Source organism: Crotalus tigris, unplaced genomic scaffold (genome assembly GCF_016545835.1).
Source record: "Crotalus tigris isolate CLP2741 ecotype Arizona unplaced genomic scaffold, ASM1654583v1 scf7180000017774.6281472, whole genome shotgun sequence".
Classification (NCBI taxonomy): domain Eukaryota; kingdom Metazoa; phylum Chordata; class Lepidosauria; order Squamata; family Viperidae; genus Crotalus; species Crotalus tigris.
Genome location: NW_024096625.1, coordinates 548,931 through 571,361, shown reverse-complemented (window position 1 = coordinate 571,361; position 22,431 = coordinate 548,931). Strand labels below are relative to the sequence as shown.

General features: G+C 39.0%; 1 protein-coding gene across 9 annotated transcripts in view; it reads left to right on the top strand.

The window, feature by feature from the left end:
• Window positions 1-22,431, top strand: part of FN1 (fibronectin 1) — a 130,479-nt gene that overhangs the window by 49,292 nt on the left and 58,756 nt on the right. For all 9 annotated transcript variants that reach the window (XM_039341917.1, XM_039341914.1, XM_039341915.1 and 6 more), the window contains exons 14-22: window positions 4,527-4,651; window positions 6,204-6,381; window positions 7,668-7,844; window positions 9,286-9,414; window positions 9,513-9,602; window positions 9,928-10,122; window positions 11,361-11,633; window positions 20,056-20,322; window positions 22,192-22,286. In XM_039341917.1, coding sequence (XP_039197851.1) covers window positions 4,527-4,651; window positions 6,204-6,381; window positions 7,668-7,844; window positions 9,286-9,414; window positions 9,513-9,602; window positions 9,928-10,122; window positions 11,361-11,633; window positions 20,056-20,322; window positions 22,192-22,286 — 1,529 coding nt within the window. The remainder of the gene's footprint in view (window positions 1-4,526; window positions 4,652-6,203; window positions 6,382-7,667; window positions 7,845-9,285; window positions 9,415-9,512; window positions 9,603-9,927; window positions 10,123-11,360; window positions 11,634-20,055; window positions 20,323-22,191; window positions 22,287-22,431) is intronic.

Here is a 22,431-nt window from a genome sequence, read left to right as displayed (position 1 = left end):
TCTTGCTGAAAATAAAAAGATAACATGAAAACAAAATAAGAGCTCCTAAAAAGGGAAAGAAAGCAATATTTTTTAGAAAAAATAATTTTAAAAAGCAAATGGCCGCATTTTAATTCTTTTTGAAGAAGTCTAAATGGTCCTTCTCTCTGTCACTCTGCCCCACTGCCTTGGGGAGGGTATGAGAGTCCCTGATTACAAGAGTCTTATTTTGTTCTTTTAGCTTATTGTAACCCACCCTGGCCGTAAAAATGCTATAAACAAATCAGTAGACATAGATAATCTATGGTGTAAACACAGAAGTTTATATTCTACAGCCAATGGAAACTAGGATGGGGCTTTTAGATTGAAAAAAACAATGGAAGTGAGGAGTTTGATTGGGGCTTTCCTTCCCAATCTTCTACTTTTCACTTCCTTCCTTTCCCACTTATGGGGGAGTATTTTTTTCCCAGTACTTAAGGTTGCTTGTGAGGGAGTGATTTTGGTGGGAATTGCAATGAAGCATCCACTGTGAAAAACCTTAGGTTTCCTGCATGCATATAATATAAAAGAGATTCAGCCTCATTTTTTCACCTGGATGTAAGGAACATAAAATAGAAACCTAGAAAGCTTTCAAGAATAAATAAATAATGGAATAAATTTGGTCTGTTGGTTAAGGCAGAGGTCCCCAACCTTTCTGGGTTGGCGGCCCAGAGTGAAAGGTAGGGGGATGTATGCTTATGCGTTCATGCAAATGGGGCCGCACTCACGCAATGCTGGCAGTGACGCTAGTGCCCGCATGATGCTGGTAGCAACGCTAGCGCTAGCAGGGGGTGAGTGCGCACACACACACGAGTGTACTGGTCAGCCACTCCCTCGGCCCAGTGGTGGGCCACGGCCCACAGGTTGGAGGCACCAGGATAGAATGAGAAAGATTGTGAGTTCTATTCCCATGTTAGCCATGAAAGCCAGCTGGGTGACTTTAGATCAGTCACTGTATCTCAGCCCAACTCACCTCACAGAGTGGTTGTTGTGGGGGGGGAAACAAGAGGAGGAAGGTATGTTGAATTGAGTTGAGAAAAGTGCTACCATCTCACATCCCTTGGTTTTTTATAATCCAAATCTATAAGCCCCAATGCCAGAAAAGCTCTGTTTCGATGATTAATTTATAAAAAACACAGTACCTTTGAAAAGCATTTACTTGTGTGTCCTTATGTGGCAGCAGTTCTCAACTGGGCGCCAATCCTTAGTATTTTTACTCAAGTACAGCTTCCCTCCTACCTATAGAGCCTTAGTTTTAAACAAATATTAGTACATAGTTTAAGTAAATACCTGTTTTCCTTTCATCCTACTTTCCTGTCAGTTGTCTAAGGCCGAGCTTTTCAACCTTTTCATGGATTGTACCACTTTTAGGACATGACAATATTTAAGTGGTGCTTAGCAAGGTATCAAAAACTTGATGACTAAAAGGGGGGGGGGGCTTTTTGGCTTTTACTGATTAGATTGATTTGTTATAGAAATGGCTAGTTTATAACATTATGGAAAAATAAAAAGTTGAGGTTCGATGTTAATGCTTCATTCTACTGCAATAGAGGAAGTCGGAAGTCAGTGTCTTTTCTTTCTCCTTTCTCCCCCTCACTTTTTTCCCTTCTTCCTCCCCACTGTATCCTACTATTTGCTTTTGTATCTTTGTATTTTATTCTATAATCTAATAAAATGTTGCAAACTATAAAAAAAGGAAAAAAGTACCGGTTTTACTCCTGCTTTTATATCTTTTCCTCTCCCCCCTCCTCCTTTTATATCCTCTCTTCTCTCCCCCTTCCTTCTTTTATATCTCCCCTCTCTCCTTTCTATATCCACTCCTCTTTCCCCCCTCCTCCTTTCCTCTTCTGGGTGCGCTGGAAGCGCTGATCAGCTGGAGTTGCGTGCGCTGATCCTGGGCTCTCAGCAGAGCCCCAGCAACACTGCAGCTCCAACTATATCTTCGCCCGAAGACTGTGTGTGGCTGCCGCCGCTTCAACTCATCCATTTTTACACTTTTTTTAACAGTGTTTTTCAATCCGTTGTATGCTTACTACCTGCCAGGTGCCAAAGTACCACCGTGGTACACGTGCCACAGGTTGAAAAGCTCTGGTCTAGGCGACTAGTTCCTAAAACAAAAGAGAAAATATAGAGTCCTAATTTTTTATGCCTAGACTCATTGATAGGAAAGAAGATATACCTTTTATTTGCACCCCTCCCTTAATCAGTTTGGCTACAGATCTCATTGCAAAGGTAAATAAAAGTGAAACATTTTGTGAAAAATAGTTCATGAAAATATAATAATAATAATAATGCAACAGACAGTAAGTGCCGCCTATGCAAAGAAGCTGAAGAAACAGTGGACCACCTGGTAAGCTGTTGCAAGAAGATTGCACAGACTGACTACAAGCAGCGGCATGACAAAGTAGCAACAATGGTGCATTGGAAGATCTGCAAAAAATATCATTTGCCTGTAAGCAAAAACTGGTGGGATCATAAAATAGAGAAAGTCATAGAAAATGATAAAATTAAACTGCTCTGGGACTTCAGAATTCAAACAGACAAGCACCTGCAACATAACACCCCAGACTTAACAATTGTCGATAAGAAAGACAAAAAAGTCTGGATAGTGGACGTGGCAGTGCCTGGAGACAGCAGAATAGACGAGAAAGAACTGGAGAAGATAACAAAATACAAAGACCTACAAATAGAAATAGAAAGACTGTGGCAAAAGCAAGCAAGGGTAGTACCAATAGTCATAGGCTCCTTGGGTGCAATCCCAAAACAACTGGAGCACCACTTGAACACCATTGGCATTGACAAATTCGCTATTAGTCAATTGCAAAAGGCAGCCTTATTAGGAACTGCTTCCATCCTGCGACGATATCTGTAATACCATCAAACATCCACATCTGCCTATCCCAGGTCCTGGGTAAGGACTCGATAGGTAGACAAAATGCCAAATCCTGTCTGAACATCTGGCTGACTGTGTGATAGTCAATAATAATAATAATAATAATAATAATAATAATAATAATAAATAGGGTACACAGCTGGAATAGTGGACTGGACTCAAGCAGAACTAAAAGCAATGGATAGGCAGACCAGAAAAATAATGACAATGAATCATGACCTTCATCCACGCAGTGACATTGATAGACTTTATCTACCAAGGCAAATAGGTGGGCGTGGAATGCTACAAGTACATCCGATGGTTGAAGAAAAAAAAATGGCTTTGGAAGAATATTTGAAGAACAATGATGAAGATGCACTGAAATTAGTATATCAGGAAGGCTTAACTGGCCTACAAGAAAGACCAAATGAAGAACAGAATAGAGGCATGGGAAGACAAAGCACTACATGGCCAATACATGAAAAAAATAGCTGGGAAAGCAGATAATAATAAAACCTGGCAATGGCTAAGAGCAGGAAAATTGAAGAAAGAGACCGAGGGACTAATTCTGGCTGCACAAGACCAAGCCTTAAGGACAAATGCATACAAAGTCAAAATTGAGAAGACAGCAACAGACAGTAAGTGCCGCCTATGCAAAGAAGCTGAAGAAACAGTGGACCACTTGGTAAGCTGTTGCAAGAAGATTGCACAGACTGATTACAAGCAGCGGCATGACAAAGTAGCAACAATGGTGCATTGGAAGATCTGCAAAAAATATCATTTGCCTGTAAGCAAAAACTGGTGGGATCATAAAATAGAGAAAGTCATAGAAAATGATAAAATTAAACTGCTCTGGGACTTCAGAATTCAAACAGACAAGCACCTGCAACATAACACCCCAGACTTAACAATTGTCGATAAGAAAGACAAAAAAGTCTGGATAGTGGACGTGGCAGTGCCTGGAGATAGCAGAATAGACGAGAAAGAACTGGAGAAGATAACAAAATACAAAGACCTACAAATAGAAATAGAAAGACTGTGGCAAAAGCAAGCAAGGGTAGTACCAATAGTCATAGGCTCCTTGGGTGCAATCCCAAAACAACTGGAGCACCACTTGAACACCATTGGCATTGACAAATTTGCTATTAGTCAATTGCAAAAGGCGGCCTTATTAGGAACTGCTTCCATCCTGCGACGATATCTGTAATACCATCAAACATCCACATCTGCCTATCCCAGGTCCTGGGTAAGGACTCGATAGGTAGACAAAATGCCAAATCCAGTCTGAACATCTGGCTGACTGTGCGATGATCGATAATAATAATAATAATAAAGTTGGAAGGGACCTTGGAGGTCATCTAGTCCAACCCCCTGCTCAGGCAGGAAACCCTATACCATTTCAGACAAATGGCTGTCCAGTCTCTTCTTAAAAACTTCCAGTGTTGGAGCATTCACCACTTCTGGAGGCAGGTTGTTCCACTGGTTAATTGTTCTAACTGTCAGGAAGTTTCTCCTTAGTTCTACCTTGCTTCTCTCCTTGATTAGTTTCCATCCATTGTTTAATAATAATGTAGCCAAAATTGGAAGGACTATTAAGAGGTAGCAAACAGATAATTAAGGATAATCTTAATTTTAGGTTCCCCTGGTCATCCTGTTCAGGTGATTATCACAGACGTTCCAATTCAGCCTGATTCTCATCCTATCCAGTGGATTGCACCCGAGTCCTCTCACATTTCCAATTATATTCTTCGCTGGAAACCGGTAAGTCTTTTTGTCATATACTGATCAACATTTTCTTCATTCATACATTCAGAATTTCTTACAGATTTATAATTACAATTCAACTAGATCATAAAAAAAGATTTTATTTCTAAGTTTAGATTTATGTTAATACTTGGCAGTGTTTTGTAACTTGGCTAAGGACATACTCTGTGTGCTGCAAGAAATTGAGCAGTGTGTCAGGTTTGATAGATAGATGTCTTAAAAGAAACACCGCTTTTTCTGGACTTGTGTGTGTTCTCTTTAGAAGTTTGCTTCTTGAAACAGGTAACAGGATTTATAAAGCACAGCCTACATTATTTATAGTGGTGACACAGTGGCTCAGTGGCTTAATGACGCTGGAATTGCTGGCCAGGGTGTGAAACAAGGTGAGCTCCCATTGCTCGCTCCCCAGCTCCTGCTCCCCGAGCAGTTCAAAAGCATGCAATATTGCAAGTAGATAAACGGGTACCACTTTAGTGGGAAAAACTAATTGCGTTCATGTGAGCGGAGAGTGGAAGCTGGTGCTCTGAACCTGGCTGGATACAAGGCAATGTAATCCGAGGCAAAGTGAGATTGGCAGAGATACCTGGAAGAGCCAGCAAACTGAGCGAGCATCGTTAGCTTGGTGTAAGTTAGTTCGCCCCCTGCAGTGTGCCAAGGATAGGCACGCAAATGTCAAATAGAATGAACTAGCAATCTAGGCTGTCAGAACTACATGGTGTCTAGCATTTGTAGATTTCCCTGGTATTGTATGCAATAAAATAAAATAAAATACATAATTTAAAGCCATTTGGCTGGAATAGTAATAGATGCTGTGTTTAATTGCATCAGGATTGGGTATTATGTTTATCTTCCCTTCTTTCCCTATGGATTTTTAATATTTTGATATTTGAGCTGTGCATATTTTTATCTTAGAGCATATCTCTTCCTTTTCTTTTTTTGTTTTTCTTTTGATCAAATTGTGCATTGTATTCTAACTGAGAAATTATCAGATTTCAACTATTGTCACATTTGCCATCCTTTACATGAGTATAAATTCATTTTATTCATTTCCTCATTTTTGACTGTTAATGAATGTGTGAATGAATTCTTCATTGCCTTTTCATTGGGTGGTTTAATAAGCTCTATTTCAGTCACATTCCTGTATTATTTTAGGATAGAAGAATGCTTGTCTGCAGTCAGATTTTAGGGCTGTTTCAGTTCTCCCAGGATTCAGTTGAAAGCTTTCCTACACAAGTTTGTTACCTCTGGCCAAACTCTCTGTTACTCATCTTTGTGAGATGCCAACAACTTGTCCTTCTTCCAAATAACTCACATTGCAGTCCCAGAAATCCATTTCTCTCCTTCCACTGCAATGCACATAGAGTTTGAAGACAAAAATTAGTATTTACTCTGTGTTCTTGCAGATGATTTTTGTTCTTTTCAAAACATTATTGCTAAAATAATCAGATAGAAATTAAAGCCAGTAGCAATAACCATAATAGAAAGAAAATTGCAGAATTCTGTTACTGAGTATTCTCATGCTGATATCCATTATGTTTAATTCCATTAGAAAAATTCTGGAGTGCAATGGAAAGAAGCTAAAATTCCAGGCTATTTAAATTCCTACACAATCTCAGGTCTGAAACCTGGTGTCCTTTATGAGGGACAACTTATAAGTGTGCAGCATTATGGTCAGAGAGAAATCACCCGTTTTGAATTCACTACCTCTAGTACAACAGCTATTTCATGTAAGTGTTCTGATTTGTCTTTATTGCATTTTATTACCCTGGACTGTTTATTTGCATTACAGGTAGTCCTCGACTTACAACTACAATTGAGCCCAAAATTTCTATTGCTAAGTGAGACAGTTGTTAAGGGAGCTTTGCCCCATTTTATGGCTTTTCTTGCCATAGTTTTTAAGTGAATCACTGCAGTTGTTAGTGATACAGTTGTTAAGTGAATCTGGCTTCCCCATTGACTTTGCTTGTCAGAAGATCGCAAAAGATGATCATATAACCCCAGTACACTCAACTAGCATAAATATGAGTCAGTTGCCAAGCATCTGAATTTTGATCACATGACCATGGGAATGCTGCAACATCGTAAGTATGAAAAATGGTCATGTCGCTTTTTCAGTGTCATTATAACTTTGGGTTGTAAGTTGAGGACTACCTTTTATATTGTTTCAACTGTCTATGTTAATGTAAACATTGAAGTTTACACACTTATGGAAGTATAAAAGTAAACCGTAATACATAAATAAACAAATAAATAAGATTGTGAAAGTGAATATTAACCTGCAGGGCAAAGCAATGTACCTTTGTTACATCTTTTAGCTCTGTTTAGTTTCTATCCCTTCTGGCTCTAAGACAGAATGAAGACATGATTTACTGCTTTTGTAATTAATGTTGCTGGCTTCTGGCACTTTCTCTGTGTTGCTGTTTTCAACCAAGATTACTCTTGTCTTGAAACTAAAATATAAATTCTGCTATTCTAAATGGAGTGCTAATAGCTGTAGGAGTTGTCTTAACCTCCATTGTCCTTAATAATTCTCCATTATCTCCCTCTTCCTAAAGAACGTGATTCAGTTAAAATTTCTTATTATGGATGATATAGACATGTGTCATTGGTGCTAATGCTGAATTAATGCCAATATTAAAGTACTACCTATAGCAGTAGTAGTAATGAGGATAAATCTGCATTCTTTTTTAGCTTACATAGTATTTTTTCACAATATATTATCAGCTGAGTATCTGTCCCCACATTTGCAGATATTAATTACTTTTTTGTGGCTGAAAGTCAGACTTGCCTGTCATATATGGTTATTTTCTGCCCATCCAATTATGGATGGAAATACCTCTCTGTTTTTGAATGTGTTATTTATTTTTTACTATCAGTTTAACTGTACAGTTTATTTTATCAGTTAAAAAGTTATAGGAATTATACTTAATTTTTTCATGAACAGAAACAGAATCAAAGAGTCAAGTCTCCATAAAAAATACTGCCATTTTATACTTTGATCTTTACTTTGCAGCTAGTCGTGTGGCGGGAGAAACAACAGCCCTTCCCTCTGTCGTCTCTATTTCTGAATCTGTCACAGAAATCACAGCTAATAGCTTTGTAGTCTCTTGGGTTTCTGCCTCAGACACTGTGTCAGGATTTCGTGTGGAATATGAACTGAGTGAAGATGGTGATGAACCTAAATATCTTGGTAAGAAGATACCCAATCTAATGAATCACAGAATCAGATGGCACAAATAAAGTTAATTTCTCATATCCTTATCTTGTATAACTAGCCTGGATAGTATCTGTTCAGGCTCCAAACCCCATAAACCTGAATCTGAAAGTTCATAGAACTTCTGGAATGTATATTCAAATACATTTATAGCCTGCAGTCAGGCAAATCTCTATTGAAAATTTCCTTCAAAAGCAGTGCTTCAGAATATGTAAATCCACAATCAGTGCATCTCTTTCTTAATCATTAAAAGGGTTTTGGTGCTCGTGTATTGCAATGATTAGAATGCAGTACTGCAGTACTGCCCTCAGCCTAGAATTCGATTCTGATGGGGCTCAAGGTTGACTCAGCCTTCTGTCCTACCAAGATTGGTAAAATGAGGACCCAGATTGTTGGAGGCAATATGCTTTTAGAGTGTTGTAAAGCATTGTGGAGTGGTATAGAAACCTAAGTGCTATTGCTATTGTTATGTGTCTATTTTCAAAGATACTCCATGGGTGTAATGGAAGCAGACACCCAAGTCTGACAAATATACAATATAACACATTCCCCAAAGAAGTCTCAATATCATAACCCAGGGAAAAGAATAATTAAAGTGAGTCCATACAGTTTCATCAAAATAGATCTGGAGCTGCATTCTCAATCACCTTACATAAGAATGGAACAGTACAAACTGCCCTATAATTAGGGAAATCTGGACCAAGGGAGAGCTTATTTAAATAGAATCCTTTTAATTATTTAAGAAAGTAGAAATATGTTGCATGTCCAAAGAGATATTGATCAAGCTCTCTTTACTATAGGGCTACTGTCCAGTGTAATTAGCCAGAAGAGTCAAAGGTTGAAAAACAGGCAGTAGCCCTTATCTTCTTCCACTTCCTGAGATATACTGGCTGCAAGTAATGCATACAATAAGTTCAGAAAGGTGCAGTTGTCAAATTTATCTCCCTATGACCGGCTCCAACATTGTAACCCTGTCCATGGCACATATGGCACATCTTACAACAAGAGTTGATATCAATATTTGATAAAGCCTACAAATGAAAGCATCTCTTTCCTGTTTATCTCCTGATGCCCATACATAAAGATCAACTGCTTGGCTTCCCCAAGGGAAAGCCTCCTTCAGGATTGCCCCTTGAAGCGCCACATCCCTTTACATGTGGGCAATAAAGGGGCTTCAGCTGGACAATCTTGGGCAGTTGCTACTTTCAGAATTTCTCTCAATGGTTATCCAAAATAAGACATTCTGAAGAAATTCATATGAACTTACGGAAGTATTATGAAATCTTGTGAGATAAACAAGGAACATTCTAATGCCATTCAATTTTCTGTTACTGTAAGTTTATTAATTGAATGAAATTTGTATTCATTTTCACTAAAGAATGTAACCTATGCCCTACTATTTTTTCTTTTTCTAAAGATCTTCCAAACACAGTTAGTTCGGTTAGCATTCCTAACTTGCTTCCGGGTCGTAGCTACATTATCAAAGTCTATCAAATTTCAGAGGAAGGAGAGCAAAATCTAATTCTTTCAACAACACAGACAACAGGTATGTTTGTTTATTATCAGACAGGAACAGATGGATGTGGGCATTTTCTCTCTGAAAGCTGGTCAATTAAATTTCTTAATTATTATATCTTTACACAGCACCTGATGCTCCTCCTGATCATCTTGTAGAAAATGTTGATGATACGTCAATTCTTGTCAGCTGGAGCAGACCAGAAGCTCCAATCACAGGTCTGAATTGTCAGCCTATATCTGTTTCAGAACTTGGGGGATTTCTTCCATTTGTAAGAGGAAAGTGTGTTAAGCTTATCTGACAGCCAATGAAAACATATGAAGGTGTACTGGCCTTAACTGTCTGTCTGGTTGAAACAGGACAATTTAGAATTTGATTTATAATTTGTTTATAAATTATACTTGATGTAGACTCACTACATCCCAAAACTATGATTTACCAAAAAAGGATGGTCTGAACAAAGATGGGTAGTTTAGCATATGGACGAACACCAAATCTGTTTTGACTGTGCTGTGGGCTGACTGCATGTTTTTGCTATACAAGGTTACCGGATTGTTTATACTCCTTCGGTGGAAGGTAGCAGTACAGAACTCAATCTCCCTGAATCTGCAACATCTGTGACACTCAGTGACTTGATGCCTGGTGTTCAGTACAATATCAGTATTTATGCTGTGGAAGAGAACCAGGAAAGCACTCCTATTTTCATTCAGCAGAAAACCACAGGAGTGCCAAGGGCAGGTATTAATGTATTTCTGTAATTTTGTGATTTTTTTTTTTGTATGTTCTCTTTTTTCCTTCTTGGATTCCAGAATTGTTCCCTTGAAGGCAGTATTTATTTATTGCATTTATCTATTTCAGCGGCTCCCAACTTTTTCTATACCCTGTACTCCGAAAATGCTCCTGATATATTCTCACACCACTTACAAAAGTTCGAAATCACGGCAACAAATTATGCATATACACTATAATTTTGACAACCCAAGTTTTTGCACCCCCTGGAATGTCACCTCGCACCCCTGGTTGGGAACCCCTGATCTATTTATTCATTTTATTTAACAAATTTATATAGTTGCCCATTTGCAAAAAGTGACTCTTGACAATGTACAATGATCCAATAAGACAACAAATATTTAAAAACAAGCCTTATTAAATATATAAAACAACCTATAATTAAAAATACAAACTACTAGGCACAGGAGAAAGTAATTATAAAGAATGATGGAGTCATCTTAAAAAGGCTACATACATTACAAGAACAGATTGTTTATTTTTCCTAGTGTTTTCCCCGCAAATGCAAAGTCCACTCTTTTCAGATCAATTGAGTGTTTATCCATTTGGTTGCAACAGGGACTGTCTGACTGGCTTGTTATCTGAGCCTGACTTTGTGGGCTGAGAGAGAGAATGACTGTCTCAAGGTCACCCAGCCAGCCAGCTTTCCTGCCTAAGGCGGGACTAGAACTCACAGTTTCTTGTTTGTAGCCTGTGCCTTAACCACTAAAACAAACTGGCTTTCAAGAACTAAAATTGAATTATAGTAATTATAGTAATAATTTCTAGTTTTTGATACAGCAAATGTTTGCTTTTCTAGTTTTGAGTGATTCAGAAAATGAGATATATTTGTTTCTACTTTTTATCTGGTAGTCAATCTTGAAGAATAGAACTATATAAAGGACACTTAAGTTTTCCACTGTTTTATTTTATATCACTGTCTGCATCTCAGTGACAAAGATTTCTTGGCAAGATAAAAAGCTATAGGCTGGATTTGTCGTCAGAAAGAGCAATTTTCATGGACTGTCTCTATGGGATTTCAAGGAACATTGAAAAAAGAATCAGCGGCAGTTTTTGCTGAGAGATTAATTTTGAAGTGGGACAGAAGGAAGAGGGTAGTTGTGATGATACATTGTCAAAGTTTTTGTTTTCCAGCATATAGTCTTACCATTCATTAAACATTTTATCTTGTACATCTGTTTGGCTAGATGAGATTCATCCTCCACAGCAACTTCAATTTCTGGAAGTTGCCAGTGACAAAATCACCATCATGTGGAGCCCCCCTGACAGTGCAGTGATTGGCTATCGTGTGGAGGTTATTCCAGTTAACCGTCCTGGGGAACATGGTCAGAGACTACCCACTACCAGATATACATTTGCTGAGGTCACCGAACTTTTGCCTGGAACAACATACATTTTCAAGATCTACGCTATAGGACAAAACACAGAAAGTGAACCATTAACTGGAGAACAAACAACAAGTAAGTCTGTTTCCTCTAATTCAGTGTATCAATTTCCCACAAATTCACCCTTTCAGAAATTCCATCATTTCACAAAGCCTGTAATAAAAAAATTAGGATGAATCCATTGGCTTTGCTAGGCAGCGAGAGGTCTACAATCCTGTAGCTCAAGCCTTCCCCTCAGCAAAATTTTTCTAAAGGAGTCAGCAAGAAGAGAGGGATGAATTTCCAAGCATTTCCAGCATCTAAGCAGCTATATCAGGGCACTTTTTTGTTTTTATACAATGCACAAGTCTAGAAGGTGGGCTGGAAGCTCCAGGAAAGTCATGGCACTCTTCAGAGTGGTAACAGATAGAAGTAAATGAGATAGCTACAACTGCTATGTAAGCCTCTTAAGCCTTTGTAAGCTTTCAGTTAATTCTCCTTGGTGGGCACTGAACCATGCATCAATCCACTTCTACCCATTCGCAAGATATCCTATAACCAAGGTAGTCTAAGCTGGTCTTATGAAAATTGCATTTTGACAACTTGGCATACAGTTTAAACTTCAAAAGTTTTTTCAGCACTTGTCACACTAATTTCACGTGTTCCTCCATTGTCTCAGAATAGATGAGGATATCTTCAAGATACACTAGGACCCCTTGGTATAGGTACTCATGTAGTATATTACTTCAAACTGGTAGCATCCCAGCAGGCATTTAAAGACAGTTTTCTATTCATTGCCTTCCTTGATTCTTACCTGGTAATATGCCTCTCTCAGATCAAACTTTATGAATATCTTCCCCTTTGCCAAGTGACCCAACATGTCTTTCATAAGGGGGAGGGAGTACATATTTTCCATGCACGCACTGTTTATCCTACAAAAATCCACACATAATCTTAGAGACCCAGCTTTCTTTTATTTAAACAGCATGTGGGCCGCCACCCAAGACTTAGCAGCTTGGATGAAACCCCTGCTAGATTCTTGTCAATGTATTCCCTTAGCTCTTCCATCTCTCTAGAGTACGTTTTAGGCTGGGGAGTTTTGCTCCTGGTAGGATCTCAATTGCACAGTCCCAGAGTATTTCTCTGGGATGGGCTATGTCTTCAGCAACTGCTTGGATGCTGCTCTCCTGCACTCACTCTCTTTCCCCTTATCTCCATGCTGCTTAGGCGCTTTCTTGGGGGGGGGGGCTCGTTCCCACCATCACCACACACCTCACATCTTTCCCCCAGTGCACAGCAGGGTTTCAATTGGACAGCTAGGATAACCCCAGTATCATAGCCTCTGCCATCTTTGGGGCCACCACGAACCGAATGGTTTCTTTGTAGTTCCCCAGCCTTAGATGCACTGGCTCAGTTAGGTAGGAAGTGGGTAGCCCACCCACCAGGAAGCTGTTGACTTGCTCGAACTTCATGAGGTGGTGCAGCTTCCTCACTCGCAATCCTAGGTTTTGTACTGTTTGTAAGCTAAGCATCGGGTACGAAGTCTCAGCTTCCCTGCCAGTCTCTGAAATTCACAAATGTACTCCATCACCAGCCTGCTCCCTTGTTTGATGGTGCGGATTTCGGACCCGCATGTCCTCTCCAAATCTGGCTCTGAGCTCCCTTAGGAAGGTGTCAGTTTCTCCCAACTTGGGATCTCCTTCATTGTGGAGAGCCGCCACCCACTCTGCTGCTTCTCCCCCAAGATTTGCCATGATGGCATTCACATAGGTTGCGTCATCGACTTATACCAGCCTGTATTGATCCATGTGTACCCACATCTGGTGCAAGAAGAACGCTAATTTCTCAGGACTCCCATCAAATGTGCCCTTGATGGCAGGAGCTCCAGGACCCCTGAGATGGCCCAATATCCCTGCAGCCACCCCACTCTGTGAGGGAAAGGCCATGACTGGGCGCCAGCAGCCACTGGCTGTGGCAGTGGTTGGCCAGCGGTTCCACAGGGTTGGGCTGCCACCCGCTGGGGTCCAACTGCTCCCTGCCCTGGACTGGGCCAGGCTCTGGGCTGGTGATCCGCAGGGGGCTAGCCGTTCCTTTGGTTGCAGCGCCCTCTGTCCTCTGTTGAGGTTGCAGTAACGGAGCCAGGATAGTTGCCGAAGGTTGGCTGGACACTATTCTGGAAGGCTTCTCCTCCCTCCATATTGGCTCCATTCCCTGCACCTCCAATCCACTGAACTTCTGCAGCTGTTCGATGGGCTACCACAGCTCTACTCCTGTCTGTCAGAAGCCCCTTGCTGTTCTGGTCTCCTCCTGCACTGCTGGTTTCCAGGTCTTCTCCACTCGCTCCTTCAGGCAGGTCACCATCGTCTGGGTACCGGAGTCCACTTGTCCTATGTTCCGAGTCTTCTTCACCAGTCCCATCCCAGACTTAGCTGCCTGCTCTCCCTTATGTTCCACCCTGGCCATTTTCCTCTGAGTCTTCATAGCTCTTCTGGAGGCAACTGGACAGGCTGTAGGAATTCAGGACACCTGGGTCATAATTGTTTTGGTTCAGAGCTGGTTTAATGTCAAGGTTCTGACTAACAAACCCAGCCAAGTAAGCACTGACGAGACGATCCAATATCTCTATGTAAAACTTCATTGAGTACATCATTTCGGCACGATTAAAAGCAAAACCAGCACTGGTTATTTCCCCGTGCGAACCGCTACAATTAAGACGCACAGTTCTCCCTCCCCCTATTAGTACATTTCACATTGTCCAATCAAGTGACAAAGTTTGTTATGAGAAAGTGTCTGTGAATTGATAAACATCTGCTGAAATGTCCTTGGTTCACACAGTCAAATTTCTTGTTGTCTGAAGTCTGCATTGCATTTCCCCCCCTCCCCCTAGTGCGTTGGCAAGCTAAGAAGCAGTAAGGGTGGCAACATTGTGTGGTGCTTCAAGCTTGACACCTCTACTCTCTCCCTTGTCTCCATTTGTCTTGGAGGAGAAGGGAGGAAAATCAATGCAGAGTATGGTCTATCTTTGCATGCCTGATTCTTTGTGGCAAGTAAGGAGAAAAGTATGTACACAGGTACATGTGTTTGTCCTCCCTCCCTTCCTTGAAATAAGAAATCTTCTTTTTTACTGTTCTTCCATTTCCACTCTCAGCCTACCTCTTCCTCCTCTTTGTTTCTGGTCTTTTGAATGTTCTTATCTTCTTTAAGCTTTTAGTAGCAAGTTAATGTGTACTGTGTATGCGTGTGTGTGTGTGAGAAAGAGAAACAGTTCAGTCTACTTACAAGAAAGCCTAAACGGAAACTGTCTAAGATTGCAATCTTAAATAAAGTCTTGTCCAAATCTTGTTGCTAGCTCATTTAATACTTTCAAAATTTCACTTCCCATACCACCTTTCTTCTTCCTAAATATTGCATTTAAACAAATAAAAGAAAATGGAATCTTCAGGTGAGAGAGAGAGAGAGGATGTAAAAAAGAAAATTAACTACAATTTAGTTTCCTCTTGGATACAGTCAAAGATATATCTGAAAATAGTGTTGCAGAGTTCAAAGGCAGCAAAGGAATAAGGATTTGCAGCCCCTTTGACTCTGGCAGCACTATTGAAAGAAACAAAAGAATCCATACCTTTGGGGTACTTTCACTGAGACTGTAAAATTCCTCATTCACAGAATTTCATAGTGTCTTTTCTTTCATTTCTAATTATCCCACCACTTCTCCCATCTCTACTTTCCACCACAAGCCGTGATAGAGAAAAAGAAAGAGCAATGGCCTAGTGTATTTTGATTGACAGGAGCCCATCATTGGAAGGCATTCCATTTGTAAGGCACTGGCTGCCTTTCTGGTTTGAGATTTTTTTCCCCCTAAAGAATAATCTAATCTGCTATTTTAGATTGTGCTGTTATAAAACCTACAGGTCAAATTAAATCCGGAATTCACATCACATTCTTATTTAATTATTCATGATCACTTCAATAGATTAATTAGGGGCAGAATTAGTATGACTTTGAAGAAAATTTAGTAACTTCTGTGCTCCCATGTAAGTTGATTTGTATACTTGAGAGCAAATTGCAAATGGATAATGATGAATTGGATACCAAATGCTATTTTAAAAGAAAGAATTCTTGGTTAGTGGTAATAATAGATTTCTGGCACTGTATTTATCTGAGAATACAGAACAATAGAGTTGGGATCTTGGAGGTCTTCTAATCCAACCCACTGCTCAAGCAGGAGACTCTATACCATTTCAGGCAAGTGGTTGTTCAGTCTGTTCTAAAAGCCTCCAGTGATGAAGCATGCACAACGTCTGAAGGCAAACTGTTCCACTGATTAATTGTTCTCTAGGAAGTTTCTCCTTAGTTCTAGGTTGGTTCTCTGCTTGATTAGTTTGCATCCATTGTTTTTTGTCTTGCCTTTTGGTGCTTTGGAAAATAGGTTGGCCCCCTCTTTGTGGTGGCCCCTCAAATATTGGAATATTGCTATCACGTCCTTTTCTCTAGAATAGAGCTACCCAATTCCTGCAACTGTTCTTCATATTTAGTCTCCAGTCCCTTAATCATCTTAGTTGGTCTTGTCTGCACTCTTTCCACAATCTCAACATCTTTTTTATAATGTGACCAAAACTGGATGCAGTATTGTAAGTGTGGGTTTACTAAGGTTTTGTAAAGTGGTACTAATACTTCACATGGTCTTGATTCTATAAGCCCCTGACCACTCTACCAATACAGCACAACCAACACAAACCCTAGAAATAATTACACTGTCGTATATCAAGGATATCTCAGAAACTACCAACAGACTACTACAACCACATGGAATGAGCATAGCACAGAAGCCAACTATAAAGCCCTTCAAAATGTCCTAAGCAAACCAAAAGACCTAACAACCACAGAAGATAAAACAGGAGTCATCTACAACATACAGTGTAAAAACTGCAACAACCACTATGTAGGACAAACAGGCAAAAGACTGGCAGAATGCATCCATGAACATCTACTAGCAATTAGAAGACATGGTGAAAATTCTTTAATTTCATAAGATATAAACAGATTTAACCAATTGGGAAAAAGTGACAATCCTAGACCAGGCCAAGTCCAAAAATGCCAGGGAATTTTAGAAGCCTGGCACTCTGACAAATTAGCTATCAATAGACACATAGACGGAGTCACTGAAGCAATAGGTGTGAACTTAAATGGACTCCAGAAGATGGTAGAGGACAGGAAGACCTGGAGGAACGTTGTCCATGGGGTTGCGATGGGTCGGACACGACTTCACAATTAACAACAACAACAAGAAGACACATAGACATTAACAACATCTATGGATTGCAAAAGAGACAATTAACCAGCCCAAAAGGGAACAAAAAGACCCAAGCACCTCTCCACCAGCAATCAGCATCCAGATCAGCATAGATTAACTCCTAGGTTAACATCAGACCAACAATCAAGTAAACAATACCCCAGACAAGAAACTGCCAAAGAGCCAACAATAAACAGCCCAATCAAAAATCTCTTAAGACCATCCCCGCCAACAATGACAGACAAGCCACCAGAATGTAAACTGGCAGCAAATGGCACTCTTTACTAGCACTGATGATGTTACCTAGTTTGGGTAATGAAATGTCTGCAAGAAAATAAGCAAGCTCAGAGAGCACCAAGTGTCCCTCATTTCAATTCTGAGCTACAAATATTCTCTTTTATTGATTCTATCCCTCTGTTTATGCAACCAAGGATTGCATTAGCTTTTTTTGGCGGCGGCTGCACACTGTTGGCTCATTTAAGTGATTGTCCACTAGCTTTCCAAGATCCCTCTCACAGTTATTGCTTTTGAGCCAGATTTCACTTAATCTGTACTTGTACATTTGGTTTTTTTTACCTTAAGTATAAAACCTTACTTTTCTCTACATTAACTTTCAGTTTAGTCCCCCATTACTACTGTGAAAAGGGGATCAGTTATTCTTTTATCGCTTTTTTCCCTGTGAGGAAGCCAGACTGTTTTCAGTGCTGAAGAAAAATCATTCTTCAAACATTTAAAATCTTGCTTGTGAAATCTGCATGATTCCCTGTACTTCCACTGCACATATACGTGATCATTTTCAGTTGATAATCTTATAAACAGCAGGGCGTAGAATAATAAAAATATTGTGCATGAGGAAAGAGTATAGAAGTGAATATGTATTACTATAAGGAACATGCCAGAGGTTTAAAAAAACTTAGGGATAAGTATATTATGCTCATTTAGTTTGAATTATCAGTTTATTAGAATAGGGATCATAGACTAATTTAAGATTAACTCATGACTTGTGTCATTTTGAATAATAGCTTTAGAATCTATTTCTCACTGAAGCAGTAAACATCTGTGTAGGTTTCCCTGTCCAATCATGTCCAATTAGGACATGGTACTAATCTGTGTTTCTTGGTTGAGGGAGCCAGCATTGTCTGAAGACATTTTCCATAGTTGTGTAACCAACATGGCTATATGCCAAAGATGTACGGAACTTTGTTACCTTCCCACTGAAATGGTACCTATTAATCCACTCGTGTTTGCATGCTTTTGAACTGTTTGGTGGGCAGGACATCTGTGTAGCCATTTACAAATTAGATTAAACTGAATTAATTGTTTTTCTTTAGCAGTACCTCCTTAAAATTTAATATCATAGAACACCAATCAATGTTTGTTTCTATCTCTACCTTAATCAAATGTATAAATGTCATCAATGCCCAGAATAAAATTTTAAAATCACCTTTACATTCAGCATATTGATTTGGTTGTAATGAATGCTAAAAGACCTTCAGCATCTTTACATCTGAAAATTCATATTTGTATGTTGAATAGTCATTCAAAACTCTTTTAGCGATTATTTTTTTCTTAATAGTGGAGTGGGCATCTGAAGAGAGAACGCCAACTTCTTTTTTCATTCATTAATAGGGTACTTGTTTGATAAGCAAAACTAAAGATATAAACCATCACAACAAAATATATCGTGGAATCAGCTTATGGGATACCTTAAGTCAGAGGTCCCCAACTTTTAGGGCACCAGGGACCGGATCCATGGAAAAAGGTTTTTCCACGGACCAGAAAGTGCATGGTTTTGTGTGCTTCCTGCATCCCATGGATGGTGCTTGGCTTGTTTGTGCGGATCGGTTGCTGACATGCCGCAGTCTGGGGGTTGGGGACCCCTGCCTTAAGTTATTTAATATGCTGTTATTTTATAGAACAAAATTTGAAAAATTCTGTTTGTAGCTAGCATTCAGTCTGATAGGTCAGAGGTGTGCATTTGGCTTCTGGGTAACTTGCCAGAAAAAAAGTACATGGGTGGTATGCTGATAAGGCAAGAACACAAAATAAGGGGGGAGGGGGAAAACAAATTAAGAATTAATTTATTGACTATACTAGAATTAATAATTAATAATAAATTAATAATAATTAATTTAGCCTGGAGACTAAAACATATGAAGAATGGCTGCAGGACTTGGGCTTGGCTAGTCTAAAGAAAAGAAGAAATAGGGGTGACATGATAGCAATATTCCAGTATTTGAGGGACTGCCACAAAGAAGATTATTGTTATTCACACATTATTCACCAAAGCACCAGAGGGCAGGACAAGAAACAATGGTTGGAAACTGATCAAAGAGAGAAGCAACCCTGGAATTAAGGAGGAACTTCCTGACAGTGAGGACAATTAACCAGTGGAACAGCTTGCCTCCAAAAATCGTGGGCGCTTCATCACTGGAGATTTTTAAGAAGAGGCTAGACAGTCACTTGTCTGAGATGGTATAGGTCCTCCTGTTTGAGCAGGGGGCTGGACTAGAAGACCTCCAAGGTCCCTTCAGCTCTATTCTAATATAATATAATTATGTCCCATATCTTCAATAGTTTTCTGTTTTATCTCCCCCCCCCACACTCCCAATATTCATTGACAACTTTTGTATAACTTCTGCAGCCGAATGCAGCTGTAATTCAAGCTCTAGATTGTAATGTAGTTCACCTCAGGTACATGTTTATACCTCAGTGAAAAATAGCCCTGTACAGTATTCTTCAGGAACTATATACTGTATACCCAATATGCAGCATTTGACTAAATTGAAAACTTAATGGCATGTGTCATGCAATGATGTAGCAGTCTATTTTATTCCAGAGGCCACTTTCCTAGACGTGGACAAAGTGAGAGTGATATGAAATAAGCAGAATGAAGGGAAAGATTGGACATGCAATATTTTGTAAAACTCATTTAACTATAGATAATTTAGATATTGTAAAAAGTCAATGTCAGGTTCCTATTATTAGTATTACTGATTGTTTCCAGTATTAGTAGTAATGATAAACTACATTCTAATCTAAAGTATAATGTATTATGAAGGAGAAGAAAATAAGTATGTGTATGTATGTATGTAATTTAATTGTGGCTTAATAGAATCTCTTGTTCACTAGCTAGAGTTTTTGGGTAGATTGATGTCTATATACAATAAATAATAAACTTATATTTTATTATAATATTATATTAATTTTTTTGACTTACCTTTCTAGAACTTGATGGCCCAACCAATTTGCAGCTTGTCAATGAGACACCCTCTACTGCACTAGTCACATGGAAGCCCCCGCGAGCTCATATTGCAGGATACCAACTTACTGTGCAGCCTACCACAGGTGGTCATCCAAAGCATTACACTGTGGGGCCATCAGCCACCAAGTATCTGCTGAGGAATTTGCACTCTGGCTCTGAGTATACTGTGTCTTTAGTGGCTGTTAAGGGTAACCAAAAGAGCAATCCAGAAATGGGAACCTTCACAACATGTAAGTGTGACGTAGACTTTGTTTGCCGCCTCCAAAAATGAGTCTCAGAACTACTTAACAGCTTAATTTAAAAAAATGACCATGATTGGACATTTGAGATTTCATTAGCAAGGTGTTCAGATTAAATCTAATTTTGTATTATCAATAGATATTTTCTAAATTGGGAAATTTATCAATGCCCAGGACTTAGCTTGAGAGGCAGCGTAAGGTTGCAAAGTCTTTAAAGAAAACTACAGATTTCTTATTTGACTTCCTTTAATGTTAGCACCTTCCCTCCCAGAGCCTAGGAAATGAAAAATAGCTTCAGGCTATGGGGAAAAAAATGGAGCAGACTTACTCTGCAACCCTGTAATTTCAGCACATAAATACGCCTGTAAAATATCTATTATTAGTTTTACTTACAGGAAATAGTAAGTTTTATGGCATGTCTCTCAATTGTGTATCTTAGTAAAAACGTATTTCTAGTTTTTTGGCAAAACTTAAAAGCCATCAGAAAGGCATAAAAAAAGATTATAATTCCATTGTACCAGGAACAGCTTTGTTGCTTTATTTGGGGGAAACGTTTCTTTCTTTCTTATTGTACAAAGATGATTTGACTGTCTTCAGTCATACTCGACAGATCTTGTATTTTTCCAGTGAAGTCATTTTCTTTAATGAGGTACAACTTAAAAGATCTATTTGAGGTCACATCCATTTTTAATTTTGATACTGCTTTGAGTGAAAACACAGATTGCTGCATAACTGTTAACTTAATAAACTGACCATGGCAGTATTGTGAACAGCAGCCTTTCAGAAACTCAGAAAATCTACTTTTCTTGCCATCCAGACGGGTGTCAGGATTTGTGCCTGATAAGCTGTTTTTTTTTCTTGGTGGGTATACAGACCTAAGCAGACCCCCAGTTAACTGCAGACAATTGATCAACAGTATGGCTAAATCAGAAGAAACCACTAGATCAGTGAATTAGCTATTATATACAAGTTGTGTTTGGCTGATAGATGTAAACATTTCCAATTTAGAAAGGTTAGTTCATATCAGACTTGGCTTGAATCTGTTACTGGTTGTTTTCTGGCTTGTATGTGTTCCAAATTAAATGTTCCTGGTGACTAAGATCTAAGATGCACGCCCATTTATATTCCAAGGTCATTCTAGGTTGTGATTCATATGTGGTATCAAATATTCAAAATAAAAACTGAAGGAACTCTAAAATATTTTTTATCACAGTTGCTACATAGTAGACGTGGATATGTAGAGATTTTTTAAAGTAGCTTTTGATTCCTAAGCTGCTGTTTTGCTCAATTCCTCAACTGGCTTGAAATAAATAATGAAAAGCATTTACAAATGAGAAATAACTAAAATGAAGTATATATTAGAATTACTCCTAGATGTAAAATGTTGTATTGGAATGGATGGTCTCTAATTATCACAGTACTGTGGTGGAATCACCACCTGCAGGAGAGGGAGGCTCCAATAGGGAAAGGTAAAGACATTCCAGCTTAAAGTCCATTGGGGGAAGAAGCATTTGAGGTTCCTTAGAATCTGCAGTTTCACAAGTAAAGGCAGTTAGTCTGGCAAGATTCTTATAAAACTGGTGATCAACAATAAAGAAATCTCTTTGATCTATTCTTGGAGCTCTTCCGTTTTTTTGCACCAGACGAGACTAACGTAACTGATGATTAGTATGTGTAATGTACTAATAAACAATTTTTAAATTTGTGGTTTTAAATTTTAGTTACAATTTTATTCTGTTTAATTTTAAATTATCTTTCCAGCCACTTTAACATGCTTTTTAAGTAGGAAAGCAGGCTATTAATAAATAATACATATATAAGCTGCTATCTCTAAGCCTTGCTTTACATTTGATTTGACAGTGCAATCCACAGGCTCAATTCCTCCCTATAACACTGAAGTGACAGAGGCATCCATTGTTGTTACCTGGATACCTGCACCTAGACTTGGGTTTAAGGTAGGAAAATAGGCTCTCGCTATCTCCACCCTACTGTTCATGAATTGCTTGCTCACAGCAATTTTGGATAACTTAGTTTGGGAAAGTGTTCTGGGTCTTTACTTAATTACACATAGCTAGTAATTATTTAACAACATATAGTAGC